This window comes from Salvelinus alpinus, chromosome 1 (genome assembly GCF_045679555.1).
Source record: "Salvelinus alpinus chromosome 1, SLU_Salpinus.1, whole genome shotgun sequence".
NCBI classification, from domain to species: Eukaryota; Metazoa; Chordata; class Actinopteri; order Salmoniformes; family Salmonidae; genus Salvelinus; species Salvelinus alpinus.
Window position 1 is genome coordinate 51,595,897 of NC_092086.1, and position 27,678 is coordinate 51,623,574.

The 27,678-nt window shown below is 45.1% G+C and overlaps 2 protein-coding genes across 7 annotated transcripts; both read right to left on the minus strand.

Annotated features, from left to right (window-relative positions):
* Window positions 1–466: 466 nt before the first annotated feature.
* On the minus strand, window positions 467–17,405 carry LOC139579636 (protein CASC3-like). 2 transcript variants are annotated; one of them, XM_071408461.1, is made up of 13 exons: window positions 17,121–17,405; window positions 11,031–11,055; window positions 10,842–10,897; window positions 9,714–9,920; window positions 9,469–9,614; window positions 9,117–9,290; window positions 7,780–8,666; window positions 7,145–7,206; window positions 6,895–7,003; window positions 5,378–5,485; window positions 3,866–4,068; window positions 3,495–3,635; window positions 467–1,922 (listed from the first exon to the last, which is right to left on the minus strand). In XM_071408461.1, the coding sequence occupies exons 1-13, from the start codon at window positions 17,316–17,318 to the stop codon at window positions 1,884–1,886; spliced, it is 2,355 nt and encodes a 784-aa protein (XP_071264562.1). In that variant the 5' UTR covers window positions 17,319–17,405; the 3' UTR covers window positions 467–1,883. The 2 variants fall into 2 exon arrangements, with proteins under 2 accessions (XP_071264562.1, XP_071264571.1); XM_071408470.1 differs by having other exon boundaries at window positions 3,446–3,635; window positions 17,121–17,393.
* A 931-nt stretch (window positions 17,406–18,336) lies between these two features.
* On the minus strand, window positions 18,337–27,471 carry LOC139579644 (male-specific lethal 1-like 1). Of its 5 annotated transcripts, none has more exons than XM_071408509.1 (9): window positions 27,370–27,471; window positions 25,796–26,621; window positions 25,200–25,405; window positions 20,238–20,503; window positions 19,949–20,013; window positions 19,782–19,849; window positions 19,485–19,609; window positions 19,161–19,233; window positions 18,337–19,043 (listed from the first exon to the last, which is right to left on the minus strand). In XM_071408509.1, exons 2-9 carry the CDS (start codon window positions 26,471–26,473, stop codon window positions 18,953–18,955), a joined length of 1,572 nt encoding a protein of 523 aa, XP_071264610.1. In that variant the 5' UTR covers window positions 26,474–26,621; window positions 27,370–27,471; the 3' UTR covers window positions 18,337–18,952. The 5 variants fall into 5 exon arrangements, with proteins under 5 accessions (XP_071264610.1, XP_071264594.1, XP_071264603.1 ...); XM_071408493.1 differs by having other exon boundaries at window positions 20,238–20,506; XM_071408502.1 differs by having other exon boundaries at window positions 27,336–27,451.
* Between the last annotated feature and the right edge of the window lie 207 nt (window positions 27,472–27,678).

Sequence of the window (27,678 nt, forward strand, 5' to 3'; positions counted from 1 at the left end):
GTTATCCTAGTTTATTTTAATTTTATCCATTCATAACCATGTATACGACTTTTGTTCATAGTGACAGTACTAATTTGATAAGGTGGTAGTATTTCTGCTTATTTAAACCACAGGCTTTAATATACATTTATCTATATACACTTACATTAGAAAGCAGTAGCACTGTCAAGTACATCAGTTTCAGGCAAGGTTAAATGGTTCTCTGGTAATACAGTATTATGTTAAAAAAAAAATCAAGAAAAAAAACTGGGCAATGTGGAAGGTATCAAGAGAACTCGAAAATAAGTTGAAATTGTAGGGTACTAGCTATAGGTAAGCACCATCTGTATATAGGTTTTATTCTTTATCTAAAAAGTGTGCGTTTACAAGACTCGAAAACATAAAATAAAAACTAAGACCTACGATGCTGTTGTGAGATGAAATGGGACACTACGTATTTATTTGGACAGTGAAGGATTTCCCCCCCCCCCCCCATTCGGCTCTATACTACAGCATTTTTATTTGAGATTTAAATGTTTTATACGATGACTAAAGAATGTTACCATTAACTGGAAAGTATTTCCGTACAAATATGTTATGTTTAGAAATTAAAGCACTTTACGCATCTAGTACCCCCATTTGAAGATGTCATAAGTATTTGGACAAATTCACTTTGTGTATTAAAAGTAGTCAAGTGTAGTACTTGGTCCCATATTCATAGCACGCAATGACATCAAGCTTGTTAAGCTACAAACTTGGATGCATTCACAGTTTGTTTTGGTTGCGTTTCAGATTATGTTGTGCCCAATAGAAATGAATGGTAAATAATTTGTCACTTTGGGAGTCACTTATTGTAAATAAAAGTAGAATGTTTTGGAACATTAATAAGGATGTCTCCATGATTACGGATAATCACAAATAAATCTTAAATAATTATGACTAAGAAATTTAAGAGGCATGCATATCATAACCACCCAAAAAATGCTAAACCTCTTATCGGCAATGGTGAGAGGTTAGCAAGATCTTTGTTGCTCAAACTCACTCATTATTCAAGATTCATTCATGAGTATCTGTAATCATGGTAGTATCCACATTCATGTAGAAATGTTCAGAAACCTGACTACTTTACCACACAAGTGAATTTGGCCAAATATTTATGACATCTTCAAAATGTTTGGCTTTCATTTCTAAAAAGGAAAAAAATATATTTGTGAAAAGAACCCCCCCCCCAAAAAAAGACATTCTGTACTGTCGCCTCCTATGAAACATTTGATCTCAAATCCAAAATGCTGGAGTAGAGACATTCAAAGTTTTGCTCCACTGTCCAAATAAATACGTAGGGGAGTGTAAATGTTAGCTAGAAAATTAGCAGGATTGTCTGGTGGGTGGGACAAACAGCTCTAGCTAGCCCATATAAATGACCAACTATCCCAGTTAGATTCTCTCCATAATACTCACGACACATTTAAGCCAGTCCTAAACATTTGTTCGAGCTTAAAAAACACGTTTTTTTTGTTGCATGAATATACCTACAGTTGAACGACAGATTGTTAGAAGGAACAAATGTCTACGAATGTCATCGTTGGTGTCGGGTGTCACGTAATGTTTACAGAGGAGTTGTTATTCAGGGCGTTCTTTAACGGTTTTATATGGTTACGTTTTATAGGGTTTTAAAGAACGCACTCCTCAGAGGCAAAACACTGGTAGTTGAACCAAAACAACAACCCTTCAGTATTGTGGACGACCAACCAACGTGGCACCTGAACACAAGGCGGATAACATCCCAGATAACATTGTATTTAAATCATAATCCGCTCCACACGTGGTGCTGGTCCTCGATTGCAGACCCCAGTCTCCCTGTCCGTCGCCCTCTTCCAACTGGCGTAGCCGTTCGGAACGCCGTGCTAGGATCTGACCTCCTGACTGGGCTTCTCACTCCGGTCCTGGAGAAAAGGGAAAAATAGCAGAAACGGGACCAAATCAGCACAACTATTCTGTCGCGCGAGCTTTGGATTAGGCTGGAAGGAGGAGGCAAGAATGCATGGTTCAGCAATACAATTGAGCTCACTTCAGGAAACAGCAGAGGGAGCACCCCCGATCCACATCGATGGGACCGCAGAGGAGAAGGTGGAAAGCGTCAAGTTCATCAGGAGGCTAAATAAATTTGGCTTAACACCTAAAACTTTTACAGATGCACAATTGAGAGCATCTGTCGGGCTGTATCGCCGCCTGGTACGGCAACTGCACTGCCCATTACCGCAAAGCTCTCCAGAGGGTGGTGCGGTCTTCCCAACGCATTACCCGGTGCGGTCTTCCCAACGCATTACCCGGGGCAAACTTCCCACCCTCCTAGACATCTACAGCACCCGATGCCACAGGAAGACCAAAAAGATCATCAAGGACATCAACCACCCGAGCCACTGCCTGTTCACCCCGCTATCATCCAGAAGGCGAGGTCAGTACAGGTGCATCAAAGCTGGGACCGAGAGACTGATGGCCTTGAGATAGAAGCTGTTTTTCAGACTGCTAAACAGCCATCACTAGCCCATCAGAGGCAGCTGCCTATAGACAGATTAGGAATCACTGGCCACTTTAATAATGTTTCCATACCTAGCATTACTCATCACCCATCTGATACGTATATAATGTATTCTACACCACTATCTTAGTCCAACGCCGCTCTGACATATGTATCCATTCCTTACTTAGATGTACGTGTATATGCTGTGAAACTTAATTACTTGTTAAATGTCCTTGCACTGTCAGAGCTAGAGGCACAAGCCTTTCGCTACACCTGTAGTAACATCTGCTAAACACGTATGTGACCAATACATTTGAGTTGAAAAGTCTTGAGGCTGTCATGCAGCTAGGTGGTCGGCATTAATTTGTTTGAAGGTTACCTCTGCAACAAAGCATTTCTCTGCTGGGATTTTGAATTGCGTCTTTATAGAGTGTGTGTGTGTGTGTGTGTGTGTCCACTCACATCTCAAAAAGAGACATCAGTTTGAAGACAGTATTATTGCCTGGGGGCTTTTAGGAGGAGCTCTAGGGGATAAGAGGAGCTCGTCTGTCAGAACGACCTGGAGAGCAGAGATCTAAACACACATTCAGCTGCTTTACTCCGACTCAGAGCCACTGGCCTTCCTTCACGTGTGTCCAAGGCAAAAACACCATTTGATTTAGACACGTTGCCTACTTTTGAATAGGAGCTCAAAAAACAAAATGAGGAAAGCAAGCACCTTTATGGCAATGGTATGACTTGACCTACAGCAACACTCTCTGGGATAGGCCTATTCTGTACTCCTCCCCCACCCAACTCTCCAAAACAGATTTTCAACATTATCAAAATGTTTTAAAAACATAACCTTCCCTTTCGTCCTACTCTCACACCGACTCAGTCAGGACTGAGGCAGGTCGATGTCTTGGCGTTTTGATTGGGTGAGTGGGTGAGAGAGGGAAGACTTGCCGGTTGTTGGGTCGCTGGGGTTTGGGGCTCACTCCGGGCCGTACCCTACCTCTGGTGGGGGAGGTTTGACGGTGACGGGCTGGGAGGAGCGCCGGGGAGGCGAGGGTTTGGGCTGGGCTTGCTGCTGCATCGGATCGTAGTAGGTCACCCCACCGTACACCTGCGACTGGCTGTACACCTGCGACTGGGCCTGAAGGGAGAGGAGGTTACATGGTTTATGCATGTGTGTAAATACCTGTATGTTTGTAGCATGTCCTACACATTCCTAAATGTTAAGGGTGTCGAATAACTTCTAAATATGCATAGAATTGCAGCGCTGTCAGCATATTGCAACAGTAATGTGTTGCATTGGGTACAATATATAGCAACATTTGACATGCTGATGTGGTAGCTATGGTGTCTTGAGGGCAGAGGTCTCACCGGCGGGTTGTACATGGGGGGCAGGGTGGCTCCTGCCGGGTAGGGGTAGTTGGTGTTCCCAAAGGTCATGACACCTGGCGGAGGGTAGAAGGGCGGGGCCAGCAGCTGCTGTGGAGGGGGCTGCCCAGGGGACATGGAGACGGGGGGAGCAGCGTAGAGAGCCGGGTTGGGCATGGGGCCACTCGACTGGTGGGGGTGTAGACCTGAGGGGGGAGACGGGAGGGGTTCACGGGTGTGACCAGACAGACTGAGGCCCATACAGTAGCCAACACCATAACAGCATTTCTGGTCAGGAGTGGGGCCGTTTAAATGAAGAAGAAAACTTTTGTTACCCCTCCACCACACAATTATAATCACAGTGCAGTTAGTTATCACAAAACGACCATTATCATCCCGATCATCATCAAAAGGAAAAATAAACATACCTAACGCAACAATGCTGCAACGTTAGGAGATATTCTTTTCAAAGAATATAAAGCACTTTGAACGTCATCCTTGTTAACAGTTGGAAAAATGGCAGAGTGTGAGACAGGGAAGCGACAGTCCTGTATGGCAATACTTAGAGGTTAAATTAGGTGGTGAAATGCAAACTTTGCAAAGTGGAATTGAGCTACAGTGGCAGTACAGGTGCAATGCTGAAAGGGAGGCACCGTGAGACCAGAAACATTGCTGGCAGCAGCACAGGACCCTTAAACAAGAGACACGGGATCTTCACAAGAAAGTGCGATAAGGGATGGCTAAAATAACAGCCCCGATTACAGAAATTGCAGTTAATATGCAGCCATTGCAATGGTAGAGGATATCGGCTTCAATGCCCTGATGCTATATCTAGAACCAAAGGGGAAAAAACGTGATTTGCCCGGAAGGAGAAATTATACAATGACTGCTCTGTAAGTACAAAGCGTGAGCTCTCAAAACACCAGATTGTTGGACGTCTGAACAAGCTGTCATACATCACTGTCACGAGCCATCACATTGATGACAAGTGGGACATTAAGCCCCCTGTACTGACCAGAGCATGGAGGCACACAGAGAGCCTACCATCATTGCTGGCAGCCATGACTGGGGTCGATTGAGCGCCATTGCACCCTAGCAGTCATGAATAACCATATCTGCATTGTGAATTCACATGTCATTTTAGGATTTTTTTCCTTATCGTTTAAAAAAGACAAATTGCACATTTGTCACATCCCTAGTTTGGAGGCACTTGAGGCAACTTTTTAATGGCGTGAAACACTTATTGAAAAGCACTATACAAAGTTATTCATTAAACCAGTAAGAATAACAATTCATTTGAGTTTTATAAGAGAGAATTTAAGCAATACTATTACAGATTTGATTGAACAGGTCTTCACTTGCATGGTGAGGATCAAGAAAGCTTGTCATTGACTTCCTTTTTTGTTGCCAGAGAAGACACAGGCCGAGTTCATATCTATCGTCGTAGTTGAGGCCAACTGCTGCCCACACCACGTTTTCCCTGGGTCCCCTGGCAGCAAGGTGACAGACACTAACCTGGGTGTCCTGGGTGGGGGAGGTGCATCTCAGGCTGGACCAGCATGGCCTGGGGTGGGAGGGGGGCGGGGCTGTCACCGTGGGCATAGATTGGTCCTTGGTAAGACACTGCAGGAGGAGACAATATAGCATTGACACTCATGTTTGCGCTCTACAGTCAGATATATCATTCTACAACCAAACCATATACACGACATGGCCTGCTTGTCAAACATTCCTAAATCATGGGCATTACTATGGAGTTGGTCCCCCCCCTTGCTGCTATGCCTCCACTCTCCTGGGAAGGCTTTCCACTAGATGTTGGAACATTGGGGACTTGCTTCCATTCATCCACAAGAGCATTAGTGAGGTCAGGCACAGATGTTGGGCGATTAGGCCTGGCTCGCAGTCGGCGTTCCAATTCATCCCAAAGGTGTTCGATGGAGTTGAGGTCAGGGCTCTGTGCAGGCATGTCAAGTTCTTCCACCCCGATGGACAAAACATTTCTGTATGGACCTTGCTTTGTGGACGGGGGCATTGTCATGCTGAAACAGGAAAGGGCCTTCCCCTAACTGTTGCCGCAAAGTTGGAAGCACAGAATCGTCTAGAATATCATTGCTGTAGCATTAAGATTCCCCTTCACCCGAACCATGAAAAACAGCCCCAGACCATTATTCCAACTTCACAGTTGGCACTATGCATTGGGGCAGGTAGCGTTGTCCTGGCATCCGCCAAACCCAGATTTGTCCGTCAGACAGCACTTCAGGCAATACGATTCCACTGCTCCAGAGTCCAAAGGCAACGCGCTTTACGGCACTCCAGGTGACGTTTGGCATGACGCATGGTTATGTTAGATCTTTCATGAAGCTCCCGACGAACAGTTATTGTGCCGACGTTGCTTCCAGAGGCAGTTTGGAACTCAGTAGTGAGTGATGCAACTGAGGACTGACAATGTATTACACTTCAGCACTCGGCAGTCCCGTTCTTGTGTGGCCTACCTCTTCACAGCTGAGCCGTTGTTGCTCCTAGAGGCTTTCACGTCACAATAACAACACTTACAGTTGACCGGGGAAGCTCTAGCAGGGCAGAAATTTGACGAACTGACTTGTTGGAGAAGTGGCATCCTATGACGGTGCCACGTCGAAAGTCCCTGAGCTCTTCACTATGGGCAAATGTTTGTCTATGGAGATCGCATGGCTGTGTGCTCAATTTTATACACCGGTCAGCAAAGGGAGTGGCTGAAAAAGCCAAATCCACTCATTTGAAGGGGAGTCCACATATACTATAGATACAAAAGTATCTGATGTGGCAATCATGTAATCATGTGTTAAAACATGTAGCTTGTTTTGTTATAGCTTACAGATACCTGTGTACCCTACCATTTTTTAAGACAGCACTCTAATGCAGCTACAACATGTTGTAGTTTAGAACTGATTCTACCAGAGCCTGGCTCTGAGCCTATGGACAAAGAGACAACGGCTAGTGTGTGTTTTCAGTTGTGCCCTGCCTTCTGGTGGTAGTGTGCGGCACTGACTCACTGGGCTCGTAGTAGTGGCTTTCCATGACCCCTATGTGCATAGGAGGAGCGGGCTCCGGGCTTGGCCTCTGGCGCTGGGACGAGTACCGCTTTGCCCGGTTACCAGCTCCCTGAGATGGAGAGAAATAGGATGAGAGCTGACCGAACCACTCAATGTCAGGTAAAAAACACCAGACTTCTCCTTGAAGGCAACATATAAAACGACAGAAACCCATCTTTGTACATAAGTCACCACAAGTAGGCCTACTCACCAGCTCTTCTATGTTACTGTATTGTGGAGGTGCTCCACCCATGTGCATAGAGTTAGGGATGCCTGCAATGAGACGGGAAAAAAAGGGTCGACAACACGCAATCAAAACATATCCAACTAACTGATTAACTGCTGCTGTTTGGTTACATCTTATAAGCTTCATGTCAAACCTGCTACCAACGTGTAGTTCTGACTAGGGTTTCTGTCCTGACAACATGTGTACTTGAGGCATTTAAAATGTCCTTTTTGCACCAAAAGGTTTAATTTCCAATGTATTGCATGATAAAAACCTCCCAGGCTTCAGACTGCATGCAAGGACGCAGCACCACTTGCACTGAGTGGATTAGCTGGCTTAAAAGAGATACTGCCATTCACACACTGCCGGCCCCCCCATTGCTCCACACTGACTAATGGCCTCATTATGTCAATCAGCCTCACTGAACGGTCACTGACTCAGTGCTGCACCAGGGAGCTGCTGCTTAGCTTCACCTGGGCTGCTGGTGCAGTGGTGACTGAGCTGCTTGTAACAGTGCTGCTGGAACTATGAGAGGATGTGTGTCACTCCATAATACTCAAAATAAAAAGTGAGAGAGGGGTAGAACGGGGTAGAGCGAGGGCAAAAGAGAGAAGGCTCACCCCTCATCTCAGCTCGTAGAAACGAAGATGGGTTCTGGGCCCAGTTCTGTCCGGCCAGGCTGAGTCTGGCCAGGTCCTGGTCCAGCCCTGTGAGTACCGTCACCTGGCTACTGTCTCCAGCTTCCCCCTGGCTCTGACCGGGGCCCTGCCACGGCTCACTCGTCAGTGCCGAGGAAGACACGGTGGAGGCAGGCTCCTCAAGAGAGGCCTGCTTGTCCAGCTCAGTGGCCCGGGTGCGAGTCCTCCTGGCTAGGGAGTACGACTTCTTCTCCACGGGCCGCTCCGGAGCCGGGGAGGCATCGCGGGTAACCGGGTTGTCCGCCGGAGGAGCAGATCCCCCTCGCTGCTGCTCCTGTCGCCGTGGCGCAGAGTCCCTTTCTCGATCTCCCTTGCCACTGTAGTGGCGATTGTGGTAGACGGACTGAGAAGTTGTCACTGTAGTTGTGTTGCGCTCGTCATCCTCCTCGCTGCGGATCTCTTCAACCACCACCGAAGAGCTGCGCTCCGTATGGACCCCTCTGTTCCCCCGGCCCCTGGGGCCTCGTTCCCCGTCCATGGGCGGTAGGCTCCGGGTCTGGAGAGCCTCGGCGGGGTGGGCCTTGGGGCCTGGCCGTTGAGACTCCTGGTTTCTGTCATTCCTGTACTGGGCCTGGGGGGGGCGGTTGCCCTGGAAGCCCCGGGGTGGGGGGTGGGAGGAGGGCCTGGGGGGGTTGTTGTTGCGCTGGGTGTTGGGGGCTGCTGAGGGGGGAGGATCAGACTGCTGCAGGGCCACGGCTAGGGGAGCGCTACGGCTGTTGGGGTTCCCTCCCTGCTGCCAGGAGGTATGGATGGGCCTCTCCCCGTCTCCGTCCCGCCAGCGCTTGTCCCGGACTGGAGAGGTGCTGTGTCTGTAGGGGGAGGAGAGGAGGCTAGTGTGAGGACAAGCTGCTAGTAGATGGTACATGGGCCAGATTATGTTTTGATTATTTTATAAACACTCCAGGCCACTCTTGAACAAGGTAGAAAGTATACAGAAACTATAATGGACCTATATATTTTCAAATCATTTATCCTTTTCAGACACGCAAATAGCTTTCGACTAACAAATCGGGCAGGGAAAAATCTGTGCGACTCTGCTCACATTTTTTCATATTTATTTTTATATTCTGCCCGTTAATATAAATTGGCACAATAGACAGTAATGGTGGTTAGTGTTACAGGCTTTCAGAGACATGGGAATTTGAACACTGGGTTAGTAGAGTTGAGGGTTAGTAGAGTTGAGGGTTAGTAGAGTTGAGGGTTAGTAGAGTTGAGGGTTAGTAGAGTTGAGGGTTAGTAGAGTTGAGGGTTAGTAGTACCTGGGCTTGCGCTGTCTATAGGACCGCTCATTGGAGACACCTCCGTTGCGGATGTCATAGCCGTAGATTGCAACCAGCTCCTCACGTGACTTAGGCGCCTGCTCCTCCTCCCTGAACCTATCGTGTTCCCAGCAACCCTCGTCCTTCCACAGCTTCCTGTTACGACCCTTCGGCCTGGATGACAGGAAAGAAGCCGCAAATATACCAATAAACAGGTTTACCAATGAAACGACAACCGTCTATTACTAGGAGTCACCCATCCTTTGTGTGGTTGTTGGTCACGTTTAGATAGTTTCAGTTGAACGACAAACATTTAACGGATAAAAAGGGAAAACGTTCCGTTCCCCCTTACCGTTCCTCCTCCTGTGCATTTCCTCTGACGTCGTGCTCAAAGAACATTCCCTTACGGGGGATATAGGCTGGGTTATTACGATCCTGGTCATCATCCAGCTTCTGGCCTGGTTTAGCACCTTTATTCTCAGAGTCTTCTGTGCTTTCCTGGTTACACGGAGTAGAATTACTCAAAATGATTGACCAAGAGGCCTATATTTGTATGCAATTCTTCAACTGTATTTTCTTTTCAATTAACCATTTTACCTGTCCATCCCCGCTTTGCCGCTCCCCTGCCAGGTTGCTTTTATCTTCACACTTCACTTCTTTACTCACACCTTTCTCACCCTCTTCCTTCCCTCCTCCTTCCTGCAGTTCCCCCACTGCAGCAGGGGTGTCAGCAGCAGGACTGGGTTTGGGCTCTGCAGCCGGTGGAGGGACCACCTCCTCCTCTTCTTCTTCTTCTTCACCTCCCTGAGAGAGACAATACAAGACTTGAGTTAGTTTGCTTCATGTGTATCATTATCAAAATGCTGTCAGAGAGATCAATGCAAATATCCTTAAAGTCCTACTTATTACAGTCAAAAGCGTCCATGCAGAGTGGACAAATTAAACTTCTCATCCGAACCACAGTTAAGACCTCATTAAGAGGATTCCAGTGCCATCATGGACATTGCAATGCATGAGTACATCAATTGTAGATTATTTAAAAATGTATTTGTCCGTATCTTGCATCTAGGTGCTGCTACAGTGCAGAAGGTCTGTGTTCCGAAATACCGGTACCTGTATCAATGGTTGAAACCTGCTCATCTCTTCAGTCCATCCAGGATTTCACTGTAGCAATTCTGACATTTTACATGGCAATATGTGATGATTTTGTCCAATTTGTTACAAAAATGCACTGACGAGGGAAAAAGGTTTGTTGATGTGTGCTTAACTGAACCATATTATGCAGTAAATTTGCAGTGATTGGTTAGTGTGGTGATCAGTCAGTTGTATGCGATAATTTGACTGTTTTATGAGGTAATAGTGCAGGATTGGTCAAATTTGCAAGCCCTCACATAATATACTGGGAATCGTTGATTTAGCAACAAAAAATATGGGTCGCAGAATAGCTACATCCTGGAGGGACTCTTGTTTCATGGTGATTGAATTGTGTGTCTCAAATACTTTGGAAGTTAGATACATCATGATCTTTAAAATCCACTAGTTGGGCTATTCTGTTGGGAGAACGAGGAACCTTGCGGTAGCCTCATGAAGCCTGCATTACTGAAATTCTAAAAAGTTTGGTTCGTCAAATACTATGCTGCCCAAGAGTCCATGCAAATAAAACCCATAAAAATGACATTAACATTTTACCCTACAGCATAACTCTGTTCAGCAGTGGCAACTCACCTCTGAATGGGAGCCATTCTCCTCAGGATCTGCACTTTCATAGTCAGAAAGGACAGCTGCAAAAACAAACATTCAAATGTGTCTGAAACAAGTACATCAACTGTTTAACAGTGGTGTGATCCAAATGGGAAATGCTTCAGATGTCATTCTAGATAGGCCATTGGATTGCGTCACCAAACATTGACTCACCTTCTCCTACGCCATCTTCACTTTCCTGTTAAGAAAGAATAACACTAGTCAAACAATGTGAATGAATTGACAACAAATAGCAACAGTATGTAGCCTACACACACCACTGTCACGCAGACATGATACCAACCCGTACGTCAATTATTTAGTAGCGGGGGGTGGGGGGAATCTGTGTCACTATGAATGTACCCTCAAATCATTAGCATACTGATTTCGGATGACTGACGTGCCCAAAGTAAACTGCCTGTTACTCAGGTCCAGAAGCTAGGATATGCATATACTTGGTAGCATTGGATAGGAAACTCTGAAGTTTCTAAAACTGTTAAAATAATGTCAGTGAGTATAACAGAACTGATATAGCAGGCAAAAACCAGAGGAAAATCCATCCAGATTTTTTTTTAATGTCACAGGCCATTTCAGTGCTTGCCTATTGGAAATACAAATAGATAGGACCCAGATTGCAGTTCCTATGGCTTCCACTAGATGTCAGCAGTCTTTAGAAAACGTTTCAGGCTTGTTTTTTGAAAAATTAACAAGTAGTTGGAAGAACTACAAGGTGTCTCGTTAGAACAGTGGTCTTTAACACGTGAATTAAATATTGTTTATTTAGATTAGAGTACCTGAGGATTAATTAGAAACATCGTTTGACTTGTTTGGACAAACTTTACTGGTAACTTTTTGGATTTGTTTGTATGCATGTTGAAAGAGTGGATTACTGAGATCATTGGCTCCAACTAAACTGACTTTTTAGGATATAAAGGAGGACTTTATCGGACAAAACGACCATTCATTGTCTAGCTGGGACCCTTGAAATAGCAAACAGAGGAAGATCTTCAAAATGTAAGTGATTAATTTAAAATCGCCATTTGTGATACCTTGGCTGGTTGAAAAAGTATTTTGGTGTGGGGCCCTGTCAGATAATCGCATGGTATGCTTTCGCCGTAAAGCCTTTTTGAAATCTGACAATGCGGTTGGAGTAACAAGAAATTAAGCTTTTAAATTATGTATGACACTTGTATTTTCATGCATGTTTAATATTACGATTTTTATATTTTATATTATTTGGAATTTCGTGCTCTGCAATTTCACCGGATGTTGTAGGTGTCCCCGCTAGCAGTTCATGCGCCAAAAGAGGTTAAATGACCAGGCCATTGAGTGAATTAAATGATTGAGGGAATTAACTGGAATTATCTTGTCCTATACAGATGTGGAAGCTGACAGTCAAGTTTTTCTATTCACAATCCAGACTACAATTGATGACTTCCTAAAGAAAAGAAAATCCAAACCTGGGAAAAAGAGCACTCTTCCGTAGCTAAATGGAGAAATCTGGAAATTGATGAAAGAACGAGATCATGCTCTAAAAACAGCCCTGAAGTCCAAATTAGAGCATGAAAGACGTAAACTCAGCAAAAAAAAGAAATGTCCCCTCACTGTCAACTACGTTTATTTTCGGCAAATTTAACATGTAAATATTTGTATGAACATAAGTTAAACAGACAGAAACTGAACAAGTTCCACAGACATGTGACTAACAGAATTGGAATAATGTGACCCTGAACAATGGGGCGGGTGGTCAAAATCAAAAGTAACAGTATCTGTTGTGGTCACCAGCTGCATTAAGTACTGCAGTGCATCTCCTCCTCATGGCCTGCACCAGATTTGCCAGTTCTTGCTGTGAGATGTTACCCCACTCTTCCACCAAGGCACCTGCAAGTTCTCTGACATTTCTGGGGGGGAATGGCTTTAGCTCTCACCCTCCGATCCAACAGGTCACAAACGTGCTCAATGGAATTGAGATCCGGGCTCTTCGCTGGCCATGGCAGAACACTGACATTCCTGTCTTGCAGGAAATCACACAAATAATGAGCAGTATGGCTGGTGGCATTATCATGCTGTAGGGTCATGTCAGGATGAGCCTGCAGGAAGGGTAGCACATGAGGGAGGAGGATGTCTTCCCAGTAACGCACAGCGTTGAGATTGCCTGCAATGACAACAATCTCAGTCCGATGATGCTGTGACACACCGCCCAAGACCATGAAGGACCCTCCACCTCGGTCGCCCATAGGCGACGTTGTTGCCAGTGATGTCTGGTGAGGACCTGCCTACAAGACCTCAGTCCAGTCTCTCTCCGCCTATTGCAGACAGTCTGAGCCCTGGTGGAGGGATTGTGCGTTCCTGGTGTAACTTGGGCAGTTGTTGTTGCCATCCTGTACCTGTCCCGCAGGTGTGATGTCCGGATGTACCGATCCTGTGCAGGTGTCGTTACACATGGTCTGCCACTGCGAGGACAATCAGCTGTCCATCCTGTCTCCCCGTAGCGCTGTCTTAGGCGTCTCACAGTACGGACATTGCAATTTATTGCTCTGGCCACATCTGCAGTCCTCATGCCTCCTTGCAGCATACCTAAGGCACGTTCACGCAGATGAGCAGGGACCCTTGGCATCTTTCTTTTGGTGTTTTTCAGAGTAAGTAGAAAGGCCTCTTTAGTGTCCTAAGTTTTCATAACTGTGACCATAATTTCCTACCGTCTAAGCTGTTAGTGTCTTAACGACCATTCTACTTTGTTGACTATCAAGGTACTGACACAGAACCCCTCCACTGGTTTCTTGGGCTCAGCGCAAATTGAATGACACCGAACCGGTCTTCATCACAAGGGATGTTTCTGAGTCAGAGGTGAACAAGGTGATTAGCTCACTAAAGAACTAAAGCCAAAGATGTTTGGGCTGGACTCTACCTTTCTTAAAAACTACAGAGTCCCTCATTGGCCCCATTACTAAGGTCACCAACACATCTATTGGTCAGGGGGTGTTTCCAAGGGCCTGAAAGTTGGCCATAATAACAGCCATCTAAATCAGGTGACCCTGCTGACATGAGTAACTACAGTCCCATTAGTATACTACCTGTGGAGTTGAAGGTTGCTGAAGTGTGTAGCAGAGCAACTGACTGCCCACCTCAACAGCCCTGTCACATTACACTCCATGCAGTTTGGCTTCAGAGCAAAACACTCCATGAAAACAGCAAACTGCTTTCTTCTGGAAAATGTGAAGTCCAAGATGGACAAAGGGGTGTTGTTGGGGCTGTATTTCTTGACCTACGGAAAGCTTTGATACTGTTAACCATGAGATTGTCATCAAAAAAACTGTCCAAGTTCAACTTTCCCCCCGATGCCTTGAGATGGATGAAATCATACCGTGAAGGCAGAACTTAGCGTGTCAGATTGGGCGACAGCTCATTGTTCACTCTCAGCTATGATGTGGGCATGCCCCAAGGGTCAATACTGGGGCCACTCCTGTTCAGCCTGTACATTAATGATCTGCCTTCTGTCTGTACTGGGTCTTACATTCAAATGTATGCAGATGATACAGTGATATATGTGCATGCAAAGAGCAAACAAGCTGCACAAGAACTCACTACTGTAATGGTCCAGGTTACAAAGCGTCTCAGTGACTCATGTTTGCATCTCATTTCTAAGAAAAAAAGTCTGCATGTTCTTCACAAAGAGGGCAACTGATGCTACTGAGCCAGATGTGTCAGGGGAGAAGCTCCAGGTGGTATCCGATTTTAAGTACTTTGGCATCATACTTGATTCCAACCTCTTAAAAAGCAGGTGAAAAAGGTAACTCAAATAACCTAATTCAACCTAGCTAATTTCCATTCATACAAAATTGTTTAACTGCAGAGGTAGCAAAACTGTACTTCAAATCTATCTATTAACTAGTTGGGCCCAAGCTTGCTGTACAACATTAAAACCAATTCAGTCTCTCTACAAACAGGCTCTCAAAGTGCTTGATAGAAAGCCCAATAGCCATCATCACTGTTACATCCTCAGAAAGCATGAGCTCCTGAGTTGGAAAAATCTTGTGTAATACACCGACGCATGTCTTGTATTCACGATCCTAAATGGCCTTGCTCCCTCCCACTTAGTACTTTTTTTACACAGAAAACCCAAACCCATGGCAGCAGATCCACAAGGTCTAACATGAGGCGACTATGTTGGTTCCCTTAAGGAAAAGCAGCTTTATTCACTTTTTTTCACCTTTATTTAACCAGGTAGGCTAGTTGAGAACAAGTTCTCATTTGCAACTGCGACCTGGCCAAGATAAAGCATAGCAATTCGACACATAAAACACAGAGTTACACATGGAATAAAAAAAACATACAGTCAATAATACAGTAGAAAAATAAGTCTATATACAATTTGAGCAAATGAGGTGAGATAAGGGAGGTAAAGGCAACAAAAGGCCATGGTGGCGAGGTAAATACAATATAGCAACTAAAACACTGGAATGGTAGATTTGCAGTGGAAGAATGTGCAAAGTAGAAATTGAAATAATGGGGTGCGCGTGCTACGAGTGGGTGCTGCTATGGTGACCAGTGAGCTGAGATAAGGCGGGGCTTTACCTAGCAGAGACTTGTAGATAACCTGTAGCCAGTGGGTTTGGCGACGAGTATGAAGCGAGGGCCAAACAACGAGAGCGTACAGGTCGCAATGGTGGGTAGTGTATGGGGCTTTGGTGACAAAACGGATGGCACTGTGATAGACTGCATCCAGTTTGTTGAGTAGAGTGTTGGAGGCTATTTTGTAAATGACATCGCCGAAGTCGAGGATCGGTAGGATGGTCAGTTTTACGAGGGTATGTTTGGCAGCATGAGTGAAGGATGCTTTGTTGCGATATAGGAAGCCGATTCTAGATTAAATTTTTGATTGGAGATGCTTAATGTGAGTCTGGAAGGAGAGTTTACAGTCTAACCAGACACCTAGGTATTTGTAGTTGTCCACGTATTCTAAAATCAGAGCCGTCCAGAGTAGTGATGCTGGACGGGCGAGCAGGTGCGGACAGTGATCGGTTGAATAGCATGCATTTAGTTTTACTGGCGTTTAAGAGCAGTTGGAGGCCACGGAAGGAGAGTTGTATGGCACTAGTAGTCAATTGGCTTTCTCCATGAGAGCATCCCATGTCTGGAACACACTGCTATCAAACACACAACTGCACCATCTATCACACTTTAACAAAAAACATTAAGACATGGCTAAAGGCCAATCAGACTTCGGAACATAATCCCAAACTGTGTATTGCCGCTTTCCATGTCTGTTGCTTGTGGTGTGGAAACACTGTTGCTTTAATGCATTTTGTTTTGTTGCTTTTTGTGCTATTGCTCTCTCTGCATGCTATGTGTTGACTGTCCTATGTTGCTCTGCATGTGCTCACTGATTGTCTGTATTGTTATTGTAATTGTTTTTAATAACCTGCCCAGGACCTGCTGTTGAAAATTAGCCAGCTGGCTAAAACCGGCACTGTTACCTAAACGTTGATTAATGTACACTGTCCCTGTAAAAAATAAGCTAAAACAACAATTTATTGTGCTAAACATGGATTCGTCACATCACTTGGGATTTCGATAAATATCAACAAGCTTTGTCGTAGTGGTGGCCATTCAAAACCAGAGGGTGAAGTCAAGATCTTTACTGGTCAAGAAAAATTACTAGATGAGGTGTGACTGAAGGCAAATATTGTAACGTTATCTAACTAACGACGGCACATTTTACCAGTCAGATTAAATAACCCAACAACATCAAAGCTCCCTGTGGCTTTAGCTCAACTACTACAGCAGTTAGTAAGTAACTGACAGAACGTGCGCCAACGTTAGCTAACTTATAAGCTTAACTAAACACCGATCGTACAGTAACTAGACATTAAAATACTTTCATATTGCTAACCATTAGCTAACGCGTTACCATCGTGGTAAACGTGCTAGTTAGCGTTACCAAACAAAGTAAGCTAGCGCAAACGAACTGGCTTGTCTAGTTAATTCACGGGTTGGCCCTTCACACGTTTCCCGGCCAAACATGAGCGAGTTGGTTGATTTATGAGCAACATTAGCTGGACGCAGCAAACGCAAAACATGAGGATGCGGCTTGGCCTAACCACTGGACAACCATCCGCGCGGTAGTTTCATTACCATAGCCGGCTGACTTGTTGACCCAGCCATTAATTATAGTAGTGAGCAGGCTAACGTTAGCTAGCTAGCCAACTAATCAAGTACTATTAAATTGATCGGCTTTGCGTCTCGAGAAAACAGGACACTCACACACTCGGATTCAGCATCGTTTTTCGGCACCACACGAACAGCTGGTGCCTCAACTGGCTCAGGATCCCGTACTCGGGGCTTTGTCGTTGGCGAAAGGGACTTTCCACTTTCCGATCCCGAACCAGATTCATCGTCCTCCTCGCTATCCTGGGACGCGCGTCTCCTTCGCCGTCGCCGGTCCGCCATCTTAGAAATCATATAAAGGAAACCGGAAGAATGCCATGAATTGTGGGTGAATGCTAGTTACGCAATTCCGCCTTTTATACGAAACCCAAACCGGTTGCACGCGTGCGCCATCAAGCAGACATTTATTTTGCCCCCCCACACCAAACGCGATCACGACACGCAGGTTAAAATATCAAAACAAACTCTGAACCAATTACATTCATTTGGGGACAGGTCGAAAAGCATTAAACATGTATGGCAATTTAGCTAGTTAGCTTGCACTTGCTAGCTAACGTTAATTTGTCCTATTTAGCTAGCTTGCTGTTGCTAGCTAATTTGTGCTGGGATATAAACATTGCGTTATTTTACCTGAAATGCACAAGGACCTCTACTCCGACAATTAATCCACACATAAAACAACCAACCGAATCGTTTCTAGTCATCTCTCCTCCTTCCAGGATTTTTCATCGTTTAACTTATATGGTGATCGCATCTAAACTTTCATTGTATTACCAAGACTACCAAAACAGTTCGTCTTTCAATCACCCACATGGGTATAACCAATGAGGAGATGGCACCTGCTTCTATAAACCAATGAGGAGATGGGAGAGGCAGGACTTGCAGCGCAATCTGCGTCAGAAATAGGAATGAGTTCTATTTTAGCCCTTGGCGTCGCAGACGCTCGTTGGCGCGCTCGAGCAGTGTAGGTGCAATAATCGAATAACATGGATTTCTAAATTTATTTTGCGATGCTCGCGCACTTAAATCTTTCTGGCAAGTTATCGTTTCAATTAGCAAGTGTCGTTAATTGGTTGTTGAAGCATTTTGTAACGATTAAGTCAGTATGATGACACCTGTGAACAAAATGATATATTCCCTGAAATCTGCTCAGAGTTGAATGAATATTAAGTATTATCCAGAGACATATTGATAGTAATATTCACGTTCACTCATACCTAATTCCCATTATGGTCCAGTGCTTTCAAATTAATTTTATCTCCTACATTTATCAAATCAGGCAAAGACACCATCCAAAAGAAACAAAGTCATGTTCATGGGCATAAAGCATTTTTTTTTTTTTATTACAACATCTTGTTTGAAACAAAACCATAAGTGCTGCTGAAGCGCTTTCAACACATCTCACTCTCCTAATGACCAATGTTTTTTTCCTTTTATCTCCAACAGGTCTCCTTTCTATAGGATGCAACAGCAATCACATACAGATGGGAGACAGAGTCACTCTGCTCTGTTCAAATATGAGGCATGTCAATGTGAATGACAACGTCAACAGTTTGTAAAACTTTAGCTTGTTTTCTTGGGAATTTTTGGGGTGAAGTTGCAAAGAGGAAAACTGTCCTCAAATTATCCCAGTGGGAATCTAGAGGAGACAAACATGTCTGCTCTTCCTGGATAGTCCACACCACCCTCAGTCTTCTTCCAAACCAGCCCTACTATGAACAAACAATAGGATCCGCTCTGCAGTCCAGCAACCATGACCAAACTGTGGCACAGTGCATCTTTTGATTTTAGGGGATTGTGGCATGCAATTCCCCCACCCGTCTGTAGTGCTCTCCCAAATAACAAGGCAGACGTTCACACAGAGGGGTGCTGCCTGGCACCAATCCAGCCGGTGTCTCCTCTCTTGGACTCAGCTGGAAAGGACAGATTTATTTTCGGCAGGTCCGGTGGGGGGTCTGCTTTTTGGGCACCTCTACTCGACAGCGGCTCCGCTCGTCCAGCCAGGGCAGGTCAAAGCTCCTTCAAGGGTGAATAGAGAAACACAGGGGTTTAGGTTAGGAAGCAAGCACTCTGATTGTATTCAAGTGATGTTTGGCTTGGTGTTATTTAAGAACCAGTGTGTATGACTCAACTCACCGTCTTGACAGCTTTGGCAGAGGTCGGCCAAACACCACCACTGGAAGGTGGGGGGTGATCATGAGGGACTCCACTGAGAGAGAAAGAACACCTTCATAAGTGATGAGTCCAAGATCCTGCTCAGTATTTCAACTGACTACATTTCATCTCAACAGACATTACTAATGGGATAGTTGCTTTTTGGACAGATCTATAAAAAAAAAAATGTTTTATTGGTCACATACACATATTTAGCAGATGTTATTGCGGGTGTAGTGAAATGCTTGTGTTCCTAGCTCCAACAGTGCAGTAGTATCTAACAATTCAGTGTATAGGTGGGCTTACCATCCTCGGCTTCTGGGTAGAAGGAGAACACTTCTGGCTCACTCTCTTGGATACCCTTCCTCTTGTTCATGCGCTGCTGCAGTCGCTGGAACATCCGCTGCTCACGGATCCGCTGGATGTCCCATCTACGAGAGGAGAATGAAGGAGAGTGAAGAACACAGCGACGGAAGGTCAAAATAAGGAACACAAAAATAAGGAGAAAGGCAGAAGAGGTATGCCAGAGAAACATACTGACTCATAGCAAGAGTTGGTCAGACATGTAAACAGAACATAGTGAAAACTCCAGCCCTCCCTTACCTCTTCCTTCTCTTCTCATCCAGTTCATGCTTCGAGTGGCGCTTCAGGAAGACATTGTCATCCAGATTCTGTAAGAGAAAACAGTTGGACTTTAGACCTCCTGACCAGGGGTCCAATCTGGACTTCCACCAGCCTAGGGCTTCAAACAGTGCAAGACAAGTACCCACCTCAGGGATATCAGATGCCTCCTCCTCTCCCAGGGGCTCCATAAGGTTTTCCTTCCATGAGGGAACTGTGTACAAGAGGGAGAAGGTCATTCCACCACCCATGCAATTTTACAAATCCTGTTTAACACACATTTTACAAAATATAAAGCAAAAAAAAGTAATCATGTGGCCTATTATAAAATACTTAGGCCCAAGTCTCAGCCTTTATGTGCTGTTCATACTTATTTTGCCCTTTTCCCTATTTTTTGGGATCCAAAACAACCATTTCATGACAGTTTGTAACACTCACTGGCCACAGGCTCCTCCTTCTTGGGTGAGGGCTCCCGCGAAGTTGGTGACAGAGGAGGCACATGCCAGCGACACAGGTACATGTCTGTGGTGGACAGGTAGTCCAGTTCCTCAGTGGCGGCCGAGCTGGTCCCAGGAAACCCATCTGAAAACTCTTCCCCGTCCAGAGGCTCCTCTTTGGGGAGCAGCGCCTCGTTGTGTGGGGACTGGGAGGCCTTGGCTTGGGCACGTCGTTTGGCTGCCCTGGGGTCCTGGAAGAGGAAACGCCTACTGGCAAGAACAAAAACAACCTTTAGAGGAATTACGTGAGGGACAATAAGGGGCTTTGCATGTATCTACAGTACATAGATACAGTGGGGAGAACAAGTATTTGATACACTGCCGATTTTGCAGGTTTTCCTACTTACAAAGCATGTAGAGGTCTGTAATTTTTTATCATAGGTACACTTCAACTGTGAGAGACGGAATCTAAAACAAAAATCCAGAAAATTACATTGTATGATTTTTAAGTAATTAATTTGCATTTTATTGCATGACATAAGTATTTGATCACCTACCAACCAGTAAGAATTCCGGCTCTCACAGACCTGTTAGGTTTTCTTTAAGAAGCCCTCCTGTTCTCCACTCATTACCTGTATTAACTGCACCTGTTTGAACTCGTTACCTGTATAAAAGACACCTGTCCACACACTCAATCAAACAGACTCCAACCTCTCCACAATGGCCAAGACCAGAGAGCTGTGTAAGGACATCAGGGATAAAATTGTAGACCTGCACAAGGCTGGGATGGGCTACAGGACAATAGGCAAGCAGCTTGGTGAGAAGGCAACAACTGTTGGCGCAATTATTAGAAAATGGAAGAAGTTCAAGATGACGGTCAATCACCCTCGGCCTGGGGCTCCATGCAAGATCTCACCTCGTGGGGCATCAATGATCATGAGGAAGGTGAGGGATCAGCCCAGAACTACACGGCAGGACCTGGTCAATGACATGAAGAGAGCTGGGACCACAGTCTCAAAGAAAACCATTAGTAACACACTACGCCGTCATGGATTAAAATCCTGCAGCGCACGCAAGGTGCCCCTGCTCAAGCCAGCGCATGTCCAGGCCCATCTGAAGTTTGCCAATGACCATCTGGATGATCCAGAGGAGGGATGGGAGAAGGTCATGTGGTCTGATGAGACAAAAATAGAGCTTTTTGGTCTAAACTCCACTCGCCATGTTTGGAGGAAGAAGAAGGATGAGTACAACCCCAAGAACACCATCCCAACCGTGAAGCATGGAGGTGGAAACATCATTTTTTGGGGATGCTTTTCTGCAAAGGGGACAGGATGACTGCACCGTATTGAGGGGAGGATGGATGGGGCCATGTATCACGAGATCTTGGCCAACAACCTCCTTCCCTCAGTAAGAGCATTGAAGATGGGTCGTGGCTGGGTCTTCCAGCATGACAACGACCTGAAAGACACAGCCAGGGCAACTAAGGAGTGACTCCGTAAGAAGCATCTCAAGGTCCTGGAGTGGCCTAGCCAGTCTCCAGACCTGAACCCAATAGAAAATCTTTGGAGGGAGCTGAAAGTCCGTATTGCCCAGCGACAGCCCCGAAACCTGAAGGATCTGGAGAAGGTCTGTATGGAGGAGTGGGCCAAAATCCCTGCTGCAGTGTGTGCAAACCTGGTCAAGAACTACAGGAAACGTATGATCTCTGTAATTGCAAACAAAGGTTTCTGTACCAAATATTAAGTTCTGCTTTTCTGATGTATCAAATACTTATGTCATTCAATAAAATGCAAATTAATTACTTACAAATCATACAATGTGATTTTCTGGATTTTTGTTTTAGATTCTGTCTCTCACAGTTGAAGTGTACCTATGATACAAATTACAGACCTCTACATGCTTTGTAAGTAGGAAAACCTGCAACATCAGCAGTGTATCAAATACTTGTTCTCCCCACTGTATATCTATCCATGTATGGATCTAGGACAGGCCTGGGCCCGCGACCTGATTCAACACGGCCCGCGGAATCATGCTCAGATCAAAGAATTTGCCATAGTAAAGTTTTGAAATACTTATTTGTTATGCAAACTAAAAGCCCAATGAATAATTGCCTTTGTGTAATGATTTAACTCCCAACATTGGTGGGACATTTATTTTGAAGGTACGTATAAATAACTGCACGAGGACATACATTGACTGACAGGCTGACACACACACCACAGTCACAAACAATAGCTAGCTAGAAATTGCGCAAAAATTAGTTTCAAAGATTTAAAAGAAAAGAAAAGTAGACAATGAATGTAGGATGTTCCAGCAAAAGTGGACATCAAAATAGTCATGGCCAAAAGTTGAGAATGACACACAAATTTATTTTTAAAGTCTGCTGCCTCAGTTTGTATGATGGCAATTTACATATACTCCAGAATGTTATGAAGAGTGATCAGATGAATTGCAAAGTCCCTTTTTGCCATGCAAATGAACTGAATCCCCCAAAAAAACATTTCCACTGCATTTCAGCCATGCCACAAAAGGACCAGCTGACATGTCAGTGATTCTCTCCTTAACACAGGTGTGAGTGTTGACGAGGAAAAGGCTGGAGATCACTCTGTCATGCTGATTGAGTTCGAATAACAGACTGGAAGCTTCAAAAGGAGGGTGGTGCATGGAATCATTGTTCTTCCTTTGTCAACCATGGTTACCTGCAAGGAAACACATGCTGTCATCATTGATTTGCACAAAAAGGGTTTCACAGGCAAGGATATTGCTGCCAGTAAGATTGCACCTAAATCAACCATTTATCGGATCATCAAGAACTTCAAGGAGAGCGGTTCAATTGTTGTGAAGGAAGATTCAGGGCGCCCAAGAAAGTCCAGCAAGCGCCAGGACCGTCTCCTAAAGTTGATTCAGCTGCGGGATCGGGGCACCACCAGTACAGAGCTTGCTCAGGAATGGCAGCAGGCAGGTGTGAGTGCATCTGCACGCACAGTGATGCAAAGACTTTGAGGATGGCCTGGTGTCAAGAAGGGCAGCAAAGAAGCCACTTCTCTCCAGGAAAAACATCAGGGACAGACTGATATTCTGCAAAAGGTATAGGGGTTGGACTGCTGAGGACTGGGGTAAAGTCATTTTCTCTGATGAATCCCCTTTCCGATTGTCCGGAGAAGACAAGGTGAGCCGCTACCATCAGTCCTGTGTCATGCCAACAGTAAAGCATCCGGATACCATTCATGTGTGGGGTTGCTTCTCAGCTAAGGGAGTGGGCTCACTCACAATTTTGCCTAAGAACACAGCCATGAATAAAGAATGGTACCAACACATCCTCCGAGGGCATCTTCTCCCAACCATCCAGGAACAGTTTGGTGACGAACAATGCCTTTTCCAGCATGATGGAGCACCTTGCCATAAGGCAAAAGTGATAACTAAGTGGCTCGGGGAACAAAACATAGATATTTTGGCTCCATGGCCAGGAAACTCCCCAGACCTTAATCCCATTGAGAACTTGTGTTCAATCCTTAAGAGGCGTGTGGACAAACAAAACCCCACAAATTCTGACAAACTCCAAGCATTGATTATGCAAGAATGGGCTGCCATCAGTCAGGATGTGGCCCATAAGTTAATTGACAGCATGCCAGGGCGGATTGCAGAGGTCTTGAAAAAGAAGGGTCAACACCGCAAATATTGACTCTTTGCATCAACTTCATGTAATTGTCAAAAGCCTTTGACACTTATGAAATGCTTGTAATTATACTTCAGTATTCCATAGTAACATCTGACAAAAATATCTAAAGACACTGACGCAGCAAACTTTGAACATTTATATTTGTGTCATTCTCAAAACTTTTGTCCACGACTGTACTTCTTTATTGAGGTAAAGGGAAAGCTGTGTGCTTAGTGTGCAAAGAGAGCATCGCTGTCTTGAAAGACTGCAACTTGTCCCCACAATTCCAGACGAAGCATGCAGAGAAATATAGGAATATGTCTTCTGAGCAGAGGGCAGGTGCATCGAAAGAGTTGCTTTCTCAGTTGCAAAAGCAGCAAGGACCTTTCACAAAACTGCATTCAGCAAATGATGGAATTGCGAGAGCTAGCTATGTACTGTCCCACAAAATTGCTAAACATAGCAAGCCATTCACTGAGGGTGAATTCATTAAAATAATGTTTAATTAACTCTGCAACAATACTTTTCCCCGACAAGAAAGAGCTGTTTGAAAATGTTTCCCTGTCAAGATGTACAGTGACACGGCGTGTTAAGGACATTGCAGAGAATATGGAACAACAGTTGAAAGACAAGGATTTCACCTATTTCTCCTTGGCGCTGGATGAGAGGTTCACATGACACGGCGCAGTTGTTGATATTTTTACGAGGCATAACCCCAGACTTTGAAATTACAGAGGAGCTTCAGTGCAGTCAACGAAGAGCACAACCACAGGGAAAGATTTATTGGAGGAGGTTAATAAGTGTGTGGCAAAGCTGAGACTGAGTTTTGAAAAGTTATCCAGTGTGACCACTGATGCTTGCCCAAACTTGACAGGAACAAATGTTGGCCTTTTCAAAAGGATACAAGATCAAGTAGCTGAGTTGAACCCAGATCAGAAAATTATTTTCCTGCATTGCATTATCCATCAGGGGGTGCTCTGTAAATGTGTTCTGAAAATGAGCCATGTTGTGGATACAGTCATTAAAGTGGTAAACTTCAAAACTGCAAAATCTTTAAACCACAGGCAGTTTGTCTCACTGTTGGAAGACAGAGTCAGGTCATGCAGATCTCCCCTAACACACAAACGTGAGATGGCCGAGTTTGTGGAAGGAGCTTGTAATATGATTCTGGCCCGCAATGGCAAAATATATTCTAATGTGGCCCTCCATGGAAAAGAATTGCCCAGGCCTGATCTAGGAAGTATGTCATATCATGAAGTAAAAAAAAAAAAAAAATTGTTAAAAAAACTGAATGTGGAGCCCTACCGTTTGTGGCCCTTGCCTCCTCTGCCAAAATTCAGCATTCGGGGTGTATGGCTGCTGCAGCACTCAGACAGCCCCTGCCCCTTTGGTGTCCCTGGCATTGCCACCTGGTCTTCCTGCCGGCTAGGGATGTGGTTGGGGCGCTGGTCACACCCATCCTTCTTACCTAGCTGCAGACGGCGCTCCATGCGCTCGATCCGCGCCATGAGCTGCAGTAGTGATAAAACGCGTCACGTCAGTGGGGCTAAAGTGAGGTTTATACCCCCTTATGATTTGGCATTTAAATAGTTTGTCTTGAAGGGTAGCCTATTCTCTTCAACACTTGTGAGATTTACAGTCCACAAGAGTACAACAAAAAAAGTATATGTGCTTGAGGCCGATTTAGTTGACTTCAATAACCTTACACTTCATAGAAACAATGATGTCATAATAGTGCTGCACTGCTATTACATCACAATACCACTGGTGGCATTGTGGAGCTGGCCTAGGTTGGAGGGAAAATACCTGCTGCTGGTTATTCTGGAAAATTCAATTTTTCACAAAATATGCTGACCAGGTTTGACAATTGAAATGTTATACATTTGTGTTTGCTAGCATACCATTTCCTTCTCAGCTTTGAGGTCATCTATCTCCTTGCTCTTGGACTGGAGCTGCTGTTGCTGTTGTTCAATGAGTTCTAGTTGGAGGAGGAGGATCTGGCGTATGCAGCTGGTCTGTGTAGGGGAGTGACCAGGTCCTTTCCTAATATTCCCTCTTTTGCCATCTGGGCTGTGTTCTGATGACTGTGCCACCATGATTGATGCAGTAGCAGCCCCTCTGACCTCCCTGCCACACACTGCATCGTCCCGGGGCTGTTTGATAGTGTTGAGCACTGCCAGGTCTGTCTTGCCCATATTGCTGTTTGTCTGTCCTAGTAGTGTCTTGCTCTTGACTGGTGTGGTGCCGTCGCCCCCCATTGGTTTGCCATGGGGAGTTTGGGCTCCAAAGATCACCCAGTTCTCCTCTTGCCCAGACCCAAGCCCAGGGTTCTGTCCAGATCCAGGCCTGCAGGTAATCGGTCCCTGTCCTGGCACCACCTTGGCTTTCCCCTGGAGCTGCTGGCCGCTGCTGTTGTGGATACTGCCCAGCACGTTTGGGACTCCGATGACATATTCACTTGGCTCCCTCCTCAGGCCAATGAAGGAATCTGGTGTTCCTCCTGTTGGAGCTTTGACCAAATCAATCTTCCCTACTGTGTCTAGCTTATATCCTCCACTTGTGAACACAGTGGATGTCATTGTCGTGGCAACCCCACCGCCAGAACCCTTGCCAACCAACGCCCACCAATGTCCTCCTGACAGGGGCGTTGGTGGCACAAAAAGCTTGATCTCACACCGTGGATGCCGTTTCTCCTCAGCAGTGGGCTGTCTAGATGTCCATGCAAGCCTGAAATACAAGGGAGGGATGTCAGATGGGCACACAGTTAATTCAACATAGACACAAGGTTATCAGGCATAAACTAACAAAAATCAAATGTTGAGATAGACAGGAAATCAGCCACAATGGCCTCTCTTACAGCAGATATAGCCCAACTAAGAAAGCCACTTTGCTAATAACGTTAGCGTTCTCAATCTCTGGTAGCTACAATTTCCCTCACGCATTTCTATACACCCATGAATAATCTGTATGATATTGACACATGAACCAACAAACTGACACAATAACAACAATCGAGCAACCCGGAGATAAACTGACTTGCATCTCAACAATACAGGCATGCCTAGCAGAGGAGGTAGTTAGCTAACTTATACAATCATTAAAGAGTTGAGTTTCGTCGGCTACCCAATGATGTGTATAATTGACCTAGCCGGTGTTTGAAGAAAACATTATGCTGGGACTGGCAATTTCTTGATTACAAGGGAAACAGTAATAGAATAACAAACGTTACAGCTGAGCTGCAGTCGCTTAGTTGGCTAACTGGTTAGCCAAGTCCTCCATTTTAGGTCCGCAGCAAAGAGCAAAACAATGACAGCCACTTTGCCTTCAACCAACCCGGTCTCATTTGACGCCATTTTAACTTTAAACGCTTTACAAAGTTACGTTTTTCTCTTGAACGTTATAACACATTGTGCTTTACACTTATGACTAAATGCCACCTACCTATTTGATATTCTCTGTACTCATCCGAACTCACCTATCGCCTTGATGCCCCCCTTCTCAGGTCGCTTAAAAATAATGATACTGCGCATGCGTTCCTTGTATGCTCGCCTCTGATTGGTCAATTAGCCAGCGGTTGCACTGAGCTCAAAAGATTTCCCAATAATAAAAATGCCAAGACAAATGCATATTCCTACCAAATTTTTATGATTGTTACAATTTGTTGTAGTTAATATATCGTGTACAATCATGCAACCATGATAAAATTGTTATGGTCGAGAGAGTTCTTGTCATATTTTCTCTATTCACACTGGGATTAGGTGCAACCAATTGGCAACTGGCTCAG